This window comes from Octodon degus, unplaced genomic scaffold (assembly GCF_000260255.1).
Source record: "Octodon degus isolate 3935 unplaced genomic scaffold, OctDeg1.0 scaffold00205, whole genome shotgun sequence".
Classification (NCBI taxonomy): Eukaryota; Metazoa; Chordata; class Mammalia; order Rodentia; family Octodontidae; genus Octodon; species Octodon degus.
Genome location: NW_004524781.1, coordinates 283,742 through 298,411, shown reverse-complemented (window position 1 = coordinate 298,411; position 14,670 = coordinate 283,742). Strand labels below are relative to the sequence as shown.

Below are 14,670 nucleotides of genomic sequence, written 5' to 3'. Positions count from 1 at the left end.
CAGCTAATTGTTTATATACCTACTACTTATTAAAGTATGCATTTGGAAGTGTTAGCCTATTCACTCTTGCTTTTCAAGTAGCACCAGTGACAAACTAGGAAAAGCACAGAGTGTCTAGGAAGCTGTAGATTTCCTATGACCTCACTTTTCTTTCTGATTCAGTTCTGAAATAGAAAAAAACTTACTGTGTAGAATTACTGCATTAGAGAAGCAGTTTTCCTGAAATTAGAAGAGGATCGGTAAAATAACATCAGCATTATTCTTAATTCTGTAACTTTTTTTTAATTCATGAGGTTACTGGACTAAACTGGCTTAAGCATATCTCACTGTAGATATCAGTCTGTAACCAATGACTGGGATGAAATCCTAGGAGTCAGTTTTTAAAAAATATTATTTGTAGCCTTTATTCAGAAAAAAAAAAGGACAGGGAATGGTGGCGTGTGCCTGTAATCCCAGCTCTTAGGAGGCTGTAAACAGGCAGATCACTACGAGTCCAATCTAGTAGTGAGACTCTGAACACCCTGTAGACCCTTCCCTAAAAGAAAATAAAATTTTTTAAAGTATAAAATGGAAAATAAGAGATCAACATGAATATAAATAGGAATAAATGTTTCACTAGAAATTTCAATTTATGTTTGGGGGATGTTAAAGTCTTGTTCTTTTTTCTTATTTTGTGTGTGATCATGTGTGCAGATCCTGATAACCCATTAATTTTCCCCCACTTATCATCTGAAAACCTCATAAAGTCAACGTACATACTTGGCTCATGAAGCCGAGCTATGCAACACCAGTAGGGTCTTTGTGTACCAAGGGGAAGTTAAAGCTTTGCACAGCTAAATAAATTCTCTTCCATATCTGTGAGGATTTGTAGAATACAATTCAGAGTCACCCCTGATAGTAGTTCATGAACAAAAAACAGTGCAATTGTTGGGGGGAAAGAATGGAAACGTTTTCATATTCAGGTGCCTGTGGGTTCAGCCTGACTTTTCTACTATTCCTGAGTTAATATTCTTTTTAAAATTGTACTGTAGATTTGGATGAACATTACCCTACACCAATAGGAGATAAGAGATTAGATTTAATACTAGCAATAAGCTCCTCTGATAACTTTTGAAAAACACTTGATTTAGCATATTTATTTAAATAATTATTTGGAGCCTGTTGTGGTACCCTCCTATAATCCTAGCACTTGGGAAGCTGAGGCAAGAGAACTGCTAAGAGTTTGAGGCCAGCCAGGACTATATAGTCAGACCCTGTTTCAAAAAATAAAATTATTTGGAGCTTGAAAAAAAAAAACAGCTGAATAAAACTGATACCAGAACATACAAACAAACAAACAGAGACCCAACTACCTACTTAGTGCCATGCTTCTCTCTTTCTTTGGGCGCCTCCCCTAACACGAGGACAACAGGACAAGCTGGACTCTCCCTGTGGCCACGCTGACCACACTCCCATCCTGACACCCTTTTGTCTGCACTTCGCTGGGCCCCAGGCTTTTCCTCTCCCCGTGGCCACTGTCTCCTACATCCTGGCCTGTGAAGTCATCATTAGCCACAGGACCTCTGGCCACACTGACTCACTGAGGCTACTAGATGCTTTTCCTTCTCCAAGTCCTCTTTCCTAGGTCATTTATCTTTCTTTGCTCTGCATCCTAAGGTGGTCAGTTTCATTCAGGGGGCTTTCCATATGCAATTCTTAATCTTCTGAACCTGGTAACAACACATTCTTCAAGCACAAGAGAACTAGTGACACAGGAAGGTTTTTGTCACTGACATCCACATGACACTGCGTTCTACATGCACAAGGCATTCCCTAATTAGGCTCTCATACTGTCGCCTATAGATGCTCCTGGCCACATTACTCAAAGCTGCGAAGTGAAAATAGCCCAGTCGCCCATCAGCTGAGTCGATGCGGTCCACCCACACCAGGGAGCAGGAATGAAGCTCTAACATGCTACAACATGGATGACCTTGTAAAGATGCTGCTGAAAGAAGCCACACACAGAAGGCCACAGGTCATGGGATACCACTTACATGAAAAGCCCAAGCAAAGAAATCTACACAAAAAGTGGACGAGGGCTGCCAGGGTAAGGAAGTACAGGATGAGGACAGAGACAATGGAATAAGGGCTCCAAGTACACAATGTACGAAGGAAGGGTCTCTGGGGTGGTGGGAAATGTTCTCAAGTGGAAAACTTCAAAGTTGTGATGAATGAACTGTAAGAATCTAACTACAGGAAGAAACCAAGTTTAGATCAAGGAAAACAAGACCCTGAAGGAATGAAAAAAGAGATGCTGACCTTTAGGGGGAAGGCATGCAGTAAGGTGTGAACTGCTATTTGCCACTGCGCCAACCTCTGTTACTCAAGACATCCCACTGGCTGTGGCAGGCACACGGTCAGGGGACTGAAGAGGGTAATGCCAGCCAGTTCTGCTCCTGCACTTCAAGTTCAACCCTGGGGAGAACTTTAAAGAACCAGACCTGCAACCCACATGAGAGAGAGGCTGAAGAGCAGCTGTGCCTCATCCCTTGGAGGAGGGGACTGCTTTGGATAGGCCAGCACACAGTGCAAGCTTCCCTGCTCTCAGGGGGAGCCAGAGGAAGCATCCAGGCTGCAGAGAAGAAAGCCCTCCACTGGGTGTTGAGGTGCACAGGGCTCCCTTGGCCCCAGGTGTGGGAGGACTGGGGTGACCAAACCAGCACGTTCACCTGCACGGCAGGGCAGCTGTCTTCAGCGGTGCCACAGCCACAGACTCCTGCCTTTTTGCAGACTACTGGCGCTCAGAAGTGGTTTTCACTTCTTTACCAAGAGGGCTCCTTCTAGTCTTTTCTCCTTATTCTCTCTAAACAACGCTCTGCTTCGAGTTACTCCCGGACAGTACACTTCCTAACCTGGCATCAGAATTCACCGTAGGGTGCATGTGTACTACTAATTTTGAATTTCCATTTGTGAGTTTTACAGTCTCTTTACCATTTCAAAAGAAAACTCTGTGCTTAGATTTACTAAAAATGGGCTAGGCTGGGTGGCTTCTCTACTTACCCTTCCCTCCGAGTCCTGAGGAGGACATGGCAGCCAGAGGGAAGACAGCCCACCTCAGCCCCTGGAGCAGCAGTGGGCAGGGTGACATGGCCTGCAGACTCCCATCCAAACCAGGCCCAGAACCCACAGAACTAAGGAAGATGACCACAGAAGCACTGCCCACTTGAGTACTATACTTACTGCAGCAGATGACCTACTAGTCAGCAGATGGCAGAGTCTCTTTCTCAGCAGCTTGTAAAGAGAGGAAGCCTCTTCCCATGGTCCTCCTCTCTGCTCCAAGTGTCATACTCAGGTGGGGTCACCACAGCCCAACCTGTTCTTGCTGAGGCCCCCTTGGAATCTTGGAACACGCTATACTCTGGGATCTCACCAACCACCTTCTCTACCTGACAGGGCAGGGAGTGCTCCCTTAGACCCTGCTGCTATGGTTTATGTCCCCAAAACTTGTCCCCCCAAAGCCTCATGCAGTCACGGGGCAGCCTGTAGAGTTAGTGCTCGACACATGGCCCAATGCTGGGATTATGGGTGTGAGTGCTACATCCACCCTGGGGTGGGCGGCCCGCATACAATGTCAGGGTGGGACAGAGGCTTCTCCTGCTGCCCCTCCCTTTTTGCTCTTGCTGTTTGCTGTTTTCCACTGCCATGAACTGCTGCCCTCTGCCACCCTGCCTTAGATCCAGCCAAGTATGGACTGAAACTTCCACTCACTGGACACCTTTCCTTTCTGTATTTATTTTTTTTTTAAGATGTTTGGGAATATACTTTATTAAATCACAATTGTATGAAGGTGTCAATTTGCTCATTCTAGAAGGAACAGAGAAACCACTAGTAAAATAAATTCACTAGGGGCCGGGGAGCTGACTCAGTGGAATAAGCACTTGCCTGGCAAGCGTAGTGGCCTGAGTTCAATCCCTGGTTCCGCAAATAAATAAATTAATTAATTAAATAAATTCACTAGTTTGTCAATTTGTTCGTATCGTAATGCAGCATAAATTCAGTAATGAGTTTTCTCTAACAAGCTATTAGGCTCTGGGTACTGAGGAATAAAAAGACATGCTCTCTGACATTGTGCAATCCAAGTTATGCAGCTATTTGGTAAAAAAACAAATGAAATTTGGTAAGAAAGTTGGAAGCTATCAGTTGTTGTGCTACAAAACCAACCAAAGGACTTCTAGGAAAAATCACTGGAAAAGTCAGCATTCAGTTGTTGAAGAATTTAAGACGGAGCAAATATTACAAAGGAACATTGAAGAAGCACGGCCAAGCACAGGAAAATGGACAGCAGCAAGCAGAATCATGGGTGCCCTTTTCGGGAGGACCACTGTTTGCATCTTTCTGTATTCCTTTCCGTATTTTGAGTGTCAGGTATTTTGTTTCAGCAACACGAAAAAAGTACCTAAAGCACCTGCTCACTTGGAGACAGCACCAGACTGGTGGGTGCCCTTCCTCCCAACCACACCCTTCCTCACCTTCTAAGTTCATACATACGGAACTCCTCAGCAGCAAGAGGGACAGACAATGAGGAAGACTCCTCCTGACCCCAGACTCACAGGCGTCTCTACAGAGGCCACCTCTGCCTCCTGCCAGTCTTCAGGCAGCAGAACCAAATGCTCAGCAGTGCAATTCCGTGACTACTTCTACGTCTGGACTCGGCCTGTTGTGAAGTGGCTCCACTCCACTGATCTGCATCCCCAGCTGGACTCCTCCCCAACAGCCCCACCTCACTGCCAGGCACACAGTCCATTCCCCATGAAGCCAATTTGGTCACATATCACCCACTTCAGCGTACAAAGGCTGCACTTCTGCAATTTTTTTTCAATGTATTCAGTACAGGGTCTATAGGGCCTCACTACACAGGTCAAACTTGTAGTGATCCTTCCTGTTTTCAGCCTCCCAAGCGCTGGGAGTATAGGCACGCACCACCATGCCCAGTCTCAACTGCTGTCTCAGCACACCTGGGGGTAGGGCCAGCAGGGCAGGGCAGGCTGCGTCTTCCTACATAGGCACTTTAATGCACTGAGGTATCTGGCCAGCCTGCACAATTCTGAAAGGCTTAAAACATAAGTTTTTCCTTCTATGGCTCTAGGTGGAGGAGGAGCCTGTACCTGATCCATGTCCCTTGTTCTCTCCTCACACAGCTCTGCTCTAATACTCTCTGCCAACAACTCTTTGACTTGAATTTCTCTGGAGGAAGGATCTGTCCCACGGGGTGACCTATGAGTTTATGGTCCACACAGCTTCACCTTACAACATTTGGGTCTCAGGGATCCAAAAGGCCTCAAAGTATGAAAAGTTTCTCTCATACACAAAGATGAGAACACTAAAAGCAGCAGTCAGCAGGGGCCCCACAGGACACGGGTGCAGTACAGATGCCACTGGACAGAGACATGTCACCACAGGATGCTATAAACAACACAGCGCTAGCTCCACTTCCCAACCTGGAACTGATGGAAGGAATCCCAAGTCCACTCCAGCTGTGTGCCCAGAAGCAGAGGGGCCGTGGGCTTCCCCAGCTGTGGGTCTGACCACTAGAGTAAGCATACTCTTAGCATTTCCACACTGGAGTGGACAACTTTGGGAAGGAGGGAAGGTGCTCTCTTCTGGCTTTCCTAGGACAGCCCCAAGTCAGCTCTTCCAAGGGCATGCCTGGGAATCGTTCCACAGGGCACAGTCACAATCACACAGCCACGAGTCTAGACCAGCCAGTGTGCCCACTTCAGCCAGCAACAGCTGCTACACCTTCAACAGCAGGCATCATTTAATGGTGACGGGGGGCTGGGTCCTAGAAACATGTAAGAGCATAAAGCACGGTCCTTTCTTTCAGCAGGGCAGAGTCTGGGAGAGGAAAGGACTATGAAGAGCTCCGAGCAGGAGCTCAGGCTCTTGCCTGCAGCCAGCCCAGGACACACTAGGAAGCTCCAGCTCCAGGAAGGGCAGCATGTGCACCTTGAGAAAGTCCCCCACGGCAAAAGGGTCCCTTAAAAAAGACAAGAGATAACAGTGGCTCATAAGAGTGGTCCGACACAGTGGCTAGAGACTGGGGACTCAACGGCATGGGCAAGCTAGGCATTTCTGGTCTTTCCCGCAGCAACTCTGCAATTGGGTGGAGACTCTCTCGGGAAGGAAGTGATGAGGAAATAGAGTAGAGTACTTTCAAGATGCTGTTCTGCTGTAGAGCTTGCCCCTGTGACTATGAAGGGCAGCAGACAAAGGGGAACTCTGCTACAGGAGGATATTTTCCCTAAGTTTGGGAACATCTGAGTTTTTCAACCAGGGTAAAGAGTTAGCAGAAAAGATCAAGTTAAAAACAGAGGATCCAGGCAAAGGGGAACAACCACATAAAGAGCTGGGTGGGCCCCAGGGCCTCCATTAAAGCACCCAAGAGCCAAGAGCAGCTGAAAAATTTCGATGTGAATAGTAAAGCTGACACATTTAAGTGATCTTCCAAATAACTCCTGGGATCTTTACAACTTAAATTTCCATCACACTAAGGTGTCAAAATGTGGGTACCGCACAGTTTATTGAGATTTATAGATCATCAGAATCTGGAGGAGATGTAATCTATGAATTAGAGAGCTCAGCAAGTAAAGAATTTCAAAAAGCCACGTGAACTCGTTTGATATGAGCTCACTCAGGTTCAGCAGGTTACAAACTGTCCCAGCAGAGACAGCACCAAGAAACCAGGATCCAGGACACACAGGACTCTAATGAGCAAAAACCTGAGGCCCTGTGGTACATTTGCAGGAACAAAAGTCACCTGCCACATTCTATAATGAACAAACAGCCCTGCTCTTTCAGAGTCCCCACATTCTTCCAGCTCACTTAGTACTGTCTGTGTTCCAGTCACCAGCCCAACAAGGTCGGAAATGTCCTCACAGAGCAAATTTGAGTTCATAATAGGGCTCGTTTAATCATGAACAGTCTACCCACAGCATTACTTGGGCAGTGTTTGATATGTACTATCACGAGGGTCACTTGGGGAGGTGTCATTTTAATCAGTCAATTCTTATACTGAATAAATTTGATAAAACTGTCATTTTTATATTTTCTGGTATTTTATCTTATGGAAAATAACAAAAATGCAAATTTTGGCCATCTTATATTTAAACAATTGCACTAGTTAAGTGGTAATGTGGCTTGGCTTGAACTCATATTCTTTTCCTTTTAATGTTTCAACAAAACATGACCAAAGACTTCCCAGGAATGGTGATGAGATGGTAATAGCATCTGCTCTGAGAACCCAGCTCACTAAGCTCTTGGCATAAAGAATCCCGGTTTCTAGCTTGAGGAGACTTCCTTTGGGAAGGAGGGAGCAGACAAAGCCCCTGGAGGGGTGAGGATGCCCTTGTACAGAGAACAGAAAGCTGGCAGAGTTCCTGGGGGCTTGTCCCAGAAGGAACACTAGCGGACTTAAGATTCCCAGAGCACACTGGACCAAAGCAGCCTGCAGGCCCAGCTGCATGAGGCAGGTAGCAGGTACTCTACTGGGCTCAACAACACGTAACACAGCCACAGGGTCTGTTGAACACAAAATGAACTAAGAGGGAAAAGGGGTAGCTTTTCTCCCATTTTACATTCTAGACAGTAGGTGGTATGCCCACATTAGAAGACACTGGTCATAGAGAGGATACTAAATGAGGCTTCCTGGCTTCAGGGCAAGGCCCCTACCCTATAACACCAAGCACAAGACAAGGGAAGTGACCAATACAGTGTCCACAGGGCACAGATCTCATAACAGGCTAGTGAGGGCACAAGAGTGCACGGTGCTAGGCAAGTGTCTTCAATGATTCAGATGAGAGTCTACCCCGCCCTTAAAGCTTTTTAAAGAGGAAGACTTTGTGTTAGCTTACAAAGTCAATCTTTTAATTAATTTACTTCTTTAGCATAGATTTTAACTAAATCCCAAATACCTGTGTGTATGTTTATCTTCGTATGGGCAATACCAACTACACATTACATGCCGTATATAAAGTGCAGCCCTCCAGAAACAAGCTGGAAGCCCACACTGTCACTGTACCCGAGAACAGGAAGATTAGGATATACATGACTTGCACTCAGCAATGGTGTGACCACAGCTAGGAAAGGAAGCTGCAGTCACTTCTCGAGCGGGCTCAGTTCTCCCTTATAGCCTCAGCACCCGTGAAACACACACTTCAGGCATACAAAGACTGCACTTTGCCTCCTCGGACATTATGCACTGGTCCAGAAACTCCCAGGACACCACAAACTCATGGAAGCTCAAACCCCTACATAAAACGACAGCTTCACCTATCTCCTATACATGTGCTCCTCTGTGCTTTAAATCATCTCTGAATGACTCATAATATTTAATACAATGTATATGCAATATAGTTATATGGCATTGTGTAAGGAGTAGATAAGAAAAAGGTCTGTATTTAGCACAGAGCAATTTTTTTTTTTGGGGGGGCATAGCTCAGCAGCATAAGCAAGGTCCTGAGTTTAATCCCTGGTACCAAAAAAAAAGAAAGAAGAAGTATTTTCAGTCCATTTTTGGTCAAATCTGTGGATGTAGAAATGGAAGACACAGAGGGCCAACCACATCCATATATACACTACACTAAAGTTACAGTATATACTAAATATACTGTACCAGCATATATACGTACAGCATAGAGCTTCCCACTTAAATCCAATCACCTTAATTTTAAATACATATATAAATGCACATGTAGTCTGAGGCTGATCTTAACCACCACCAGCAGCTCTAAACAGTGGATCCAGAGCTCCCTGCTGCCCAGGGCTTCATCTGTACACGAAGGACAAAATGATGAGACTACAGGACTTCAGCGTGCATGCGAAGTACCAGGCAAGAACAGAGGAAGGGTGGCAAGACAGAACAGGTGGGTCAGGTGAGTGCAGGCTGAGCTGCTAACACCTGAGAAGCCACCATGTTCCCCTGACGCCCATGAAGCTGGCAGGGGTGAATGAGCTCTTCCAACTATCAAACCATCAGAGCAAGACCAAGAGTGACTCAGGTTTCTCAGAATGGAAACTGAGCAGTGGTTTTCAACATGTGATGTGTGCCCACCCACAGCATCTCCAAAGATGAAGAGAAACTGCCTCTGCATGAAGAGACCTCAACCAAACACACCTCCTTGGGCCAGTGAGATAGCTCAGCAGTCTAAGCATCTGCTTAGGCAAGTACAGGGACAGGGTTTGATCCCCAGTACCACATGCCGCACCGGCTCCGCCCCCAGGTGTGCTGAGCCGGCCCCAGAGATGAGGTGTGGGAGAGCACTGTAATCCCAGTGCTGGGGAGGCTGAAAACAGAAGGATCACTACAAGTCCGAGCTGCGCAATGAGGCCCGGTACAAAATACAGAAAATAAAAAACAAACACACCTTCTTGATCCTTTCTGTGATATACCAACTCTCATGGGGGAAGGATGGAAAAAACCCCAACTCTTGATCACATTACGGCTATCCAGGGCTGCAACAACAGTCGGTCATATCTGTACCTGTAAGCTTATGAGCTGCGCAGTTGATTTTCCTTGGAGGCACAAGGCCTGAGCAATAAATGCATGCAAATCCTCTAGGCAAAGAGTGTCCACCTGAAAGGGGCAGAGAAAAGGCCTGAGTTAGGTTATATTTCAAAACTTCAACACTTCTTATACATTGCTGTAAGTTGGTAAGTACGGACACACACACACACAAAGGAACACACATGGACACACACAAGCTCATGTGCACACCACGCATGCCCAGCACCTAAGATCTTGGGACAGCAGATGGTGTGCAGGGGAGGAAGCAGTCTCTCCTCTTGCCTGCCACAACTCCTGGCTGTGAAGCTCTTCTCTCTCTCCTTTGGCTATGCACGTAACTCACAGGCTGAGCTGGTCATGGGAACCTGGGCTTCTACCAAGGTTCCTCTCTAGCAATGCAAAAAGGTCCAGAATATCTGGGAATTACTACGAGGTGCCAACCAAATCTGGGTCTTTGAGCAAGATAGGTGATCACTGTTGGCACAAATTGCATGGAACAGACAATTTCTTAACTAAGAGCATCCACAGCTAGGCTGGTATGGTCAGGGCAGAGGGAACGCCTGGATGGAACTTGTAACATTATATCCCAGTTGAAAATAAATCAGGATTCCACTGTATGAGTCCCTCTCATTCTGTGTGAAATCAACAGACCTATGCAAGGACTAGGTGAGAAACAAGGACAGAGGGGGTTTAAAATGAGTCAGGGACATGAGAAGCTTTATTAAGCATAGATGGACTGCACCTCTGCCCCTCGTATGGCCACACACCTGGGCTGCCTCTGTCCTCACCAAGCCACTACATGTGCCACCCAAGTGGAAGTACTATGGTGGCCACTTGCCAAGTAATTCCACTATCACACAAGAACACAGAGCTCTTTCCCAAATGGAAAGAGCAAGCAAAGGCTTAGAGGAAATAAGAGAACAGTGACAAATCTATTGGTAACAATTACACAGATCATTCTAAGTAGTAAAATGCTAGTATATCTACCTGTGATAAAATGACCCATGATAATCATAATACCATTTATTATAGACCCTGCTGACCTTAATTTTGAAATTCCTTTGGAAAAACGCCACATAGTGCTTCAGGCATGAGCTATCCTCCCAGGCCCACTGAGCACTCTTACTTAACCATCTCTACCTGTGGTGTATTTACTTAGAAGTGTTACCTTTATACAGAGGATAACAATTCAAATGATGGGTGTGTGTGTATGGGATTTGTGAGCAGGAAAAAAGAGCCTAATTGTAGAAGCAAGACCAAACACCAAGTATATTTTAAAACCTGTAACTATCACCACTTTGCTTAGACTGATGTTTGCTGGTACATAATCCTACTTCTTGTCATTAGTGACCTTTGAAGAAGGCTGATCTCACAGCAGCATCCTAGAAGAAAAAGCATCATGTGCCAAGTCACAGGTAACCCACATCGCACTTGACTGTTTCTGCAGTGGACAAATTCAGAACATACCAGAAGTTGCTAAAGACTTAGTAGTGTTTAATTCTTTAGACTCTCAATAATGGCCATCGTTAGATATCAGTATGTTATAAAGTATCACTCTATTATAGATTATATAAAATATGCATCATTTCTATAATGTAAATTTATCCTTCCAAAGGATTTTCAAACTACATCTTTTATTTTTAAGTTAAAAGCTGGCTCTAATAAGAATATTGAGCTTCCCTCATTTTCATACCCTGAATAGTATGCAGTTTCACCCCACAATGCATATCTAAGCACCTAATTTAACCTTAACTATATGAAATTATATATATATATGGATATGCATATATATTTAGGTGTTGAGAAATGAACCCCCTTGCACATACTGAACAAGTTCCCTACTACTGTGCTACATTCACTATTCCTTTTTAAAATTTGTTTTGTAGCTTTTTGAATTTTGGGACAGGATCTTGCCAAATTGCCCAGGCTGGTCTTGAATTTGTAAGCTGCCCCTGCCTCGCGTGTAGCTGGGATTACAGATGTGTTACCATATTCAGCATGAAACTGTAATATTTTACACATTTCTCTTTCTGGCTTTGCTGATTCTGAGTAATTGTCTACATGAATGAAAGCCTATCCCCTTCCACCCTAGCAGCTGCTGCTGTCTCACCGACTTGGTGCTTTCTGTGCACAGAACTGACTTTCTCATCCCCTCTGCAGGCAAACTACTATCTATTTGTGCCTACTTACACTGAAGACTTTCTTTTTAAGTGGACAGTCACAGAAAAAGGCAGAAATTCTCCGCTTGAGGCTTGCCTTGCTTCAGGGGCTTGTAAATGGGGATGTGCAGTTACACTGTGGGATGCTCAATTTTTTCTGCCTGAAGTAGATTTTAATGACCATCATGATGAACAAAAGAGCAGAAGACTACACTGAATGACCACGGAGGGCTTTACAAGCCATCTCCATTGCTGGACAAAGCCACTGAGCACACGACTCAAGGGTGCTAAAGAGACAGCATTCGTGTAGCTGCACACGGCCCTCAGAGCAAGGCACTCACTCTTATAGGCAAAACAACCCATTTTGTGTCCACCCACCTCTTCCCAATTCCCACCTTAAATCAGACACTCACAGGTTAATAAATAGTGGACAGAAAACAGTAATCACTAATATACACATTCAAATTAAATATACAATATCAAAAGAAATGTGGTCTAGTATTTAAATACTACCATTCATACCATTCTATAGTAACTTATATTCTGCAGTTAGGTACAAAGTATTCTCTCAACACAGTAATAAAAAATCTACAGTTCATACTAGTGTACTGAAACCAGTAAACAACTACTTAACTGTACCCTGTTTTCACCAAATGCAAAACGCTGGGAAAAGCCCATGTTCAGATGGACTCCAAACAGGGTGAACTTCTCACAGACCACCAGTACCTACACGGTGATCTGCTTCAGGCAAATGAGACCTGCCTGGTCGCGCCAGGGCAGGCAGGCCTTTCTGCAGGGAAAGGAAAGGATGGGAGGCCGGGAGGGGACCAGTGGACTGGTGAGAAAATCTTAACAGGTTGTAGAAGACACATGCACCGAGTGAAACACACACAGCACAGAAAGAGCGGGAAGCAGCAAGCAGATAAAGGGTCTTTCAGCACTCTACTAACTGTACTCGTGATGAATAATCCAAAGATGCAGGGCCTGGTGTTGCAGTACCTAGCGCACAGTCTATAGCCCGGGTACACAGAAGCAGTGGGGCAGGAGGACGTTGGGGCAAGAGCAGACACTCCCTGAGCAGCCCTGCACAACACTCCATGTGCTCCAGCCTGCGGCTACCTAGTAACCCCAGAGCTGGCTATCACTATTATCTCATTTCAGACTGTAAGAGGAGGCTCAGTGGTCAGGAAACAGGATGTGTTGAAGGCATGAACACATCCTAGAAAAGCTGAAATCATCTGCCTAAAGGGCCAGAGCTACCAAGAAGCCAGGCCTGCTGCCACGTCCCTTCTCACCACGTCCAAGACCCAAAGAGCAGGAACTGCCCCTACTGACTAGAGAGGGGTGAGTGGGGCAGCTCAGCCAAGCAAGGCAGGTCCTGCACCTGCTCGAGGCCCAAAGCCTTTCCGTTCTGAGGGGCACTGCAACCTCTGGGATGAATAGAAGGGGCTGTCAGCCACATTTCGCCACAGGACCTCCACATTTCTAGAATATCCTGAGTGACTAACACTGCTCAAATGAAACAGATACTGGCCAAAGATGACCCGGAGACCAGTCTGCCTCTCCACCCCTGGCATCCCAGAAAAGAAGAAGCTGGAAGTAAAGAACATCTGCGGCCACAAGAGCAGAGCTCAGTGTCACCTGGATGAAGAGGTAGATCAAGAGGCAGCACAGAGCTCTCAGTGGGCTGTCAACGGCCTGTAGCTCTTCCCGTGAGGAGGAGAGATTGAAACAGGACAGGAGAATGTCCAGGCGCTGTGCCTGCACAGCCGGCTCCTCATTCAGCCACAGGATTTTCAAACTAGGCACTCCTCCTAGTTAGAAAGGAAAGAGAGATTCATGTATTGTTTTTCTTTGCAACACAGTTTTAATACAGTTCTAGGAAACATCTTCAGAAACTACTCTCTTCCCTTCCCAATACATTAGGGCTCAAATCGTAAACTAGAATGCAAACATGAACGAAACTTCCCAGCTTAAAAGAAAAACAAACAAACCCTAAAGGGCCAGCACGCACATCCCACTAACACTGTTTTCCTTCTTTGTAGCGCTGAGGACAGAACCCAGGGCCTCACACTGGTAGCCAAGTTCCCTCCCACTGAGCTGTACCCACAGCCCAGCTCTCTGTTGTGTGGAGATGGGGTCTCACTGTGTGGTCCAAGCTGATCTAGAATGGATGATTTCTCCCATCCGCAGCCTCCCGAGTGCAGGTGTACACTACCATACCCAGCTCATCTTTCTAATGGCTACATTTTGAGGGAAATCAGAGGCTTTGCTTCTGTCCATGTTTTGCTCTCTACGTTGGAATCTGTCTCAGAAGAGAAGTCAACATGCCAGTCCAGGTGTCAGTGATAAGCCTGGCATGGGGACATGACTGTGACCACAGCACTCTAGGGACGGAGACAGGAAGATCCCAAGTTGAAGATCAGCCAGGACAACTTACCAACTTCGTGAGACCTCTCACTAAGCTTTTTTAAGCTAGAAATGCAGTCCACTCACCCCCTTCTACCAAATCAGTGTTTTTCAAACTTTTATTTACAAAAGCTATTGAAAAACTGATTTAAATATAAATGTCATTCATGAAATACATGACTTTCTGCAAGTTTTTTTAAATTTTATTTTAAAGAGAAAAAAATTAAACAGAATTTCAAAACAATACAATAGGGGAATAACAATAGTTAGTTAATATATTGTGTATTATTATCTTCAAAGTAGTTACGTAACACTACAGGGCACAGGTAGGACAAGTTGTCCAAACAGTATTAGCACAAACCTTTGTTTTCAATGAACTAAGAGAAGTGGGTTAGAGATCAAGATCCACTTCCTGGGATCTATGTGAATCTTCTGTCTTATGCTGTGTACTGAAGAGTCTACATATTAACAACCCTAAAACCACTTCTCTTTAACTAAAGTGCTTGACAAAATGCAATTCCTGAACTGTAATTCTTAGTATTTTATATATACGTAAGTTAA

At 45.3% G+C, this 14,670-nt stretch overlaps 1 protein-coding gene across 4 annotated transcripts in view; it reads right to left on the bottom strand.

Annotated features, from left to right (window-relative positions):
* Fam120b (family with sequence similarity 120B) overlaps nucleotides 1–14,670 on the bottom strand; it is an 84,201-nt gene that overhangs the window by 29,935 nt on the left and 39,596 nt on the right. For 2 of the 4 annotated variants that reach the window (XM_023704822.1, XM_023704821.1), the window contains exons 4-6: nucleotides 13,342–13,514; nucleotides 12,431–12,490; nucleotides 9,518–9,610 (exon numbers count right to left, since the gene is read on the bottom strand). In XM_023704822.1, coding sequence (XP_023560590.1) covers nucleotides 9,518–9,610; nucleotides 12,431–12,490; nucleotides 13,342–13,514 — 326 coding nt within the window. The remainder of the gene's footprint in view (nucleotides 1–9,517; nucleotides 9,611–12,430; nucleotides 12,491–13,341; nucleotides 13,515–14,670) is intronic. The other 2 variants (XM_023704824.1, XM_023704823.1) reach the window with 1 other exon arrangement.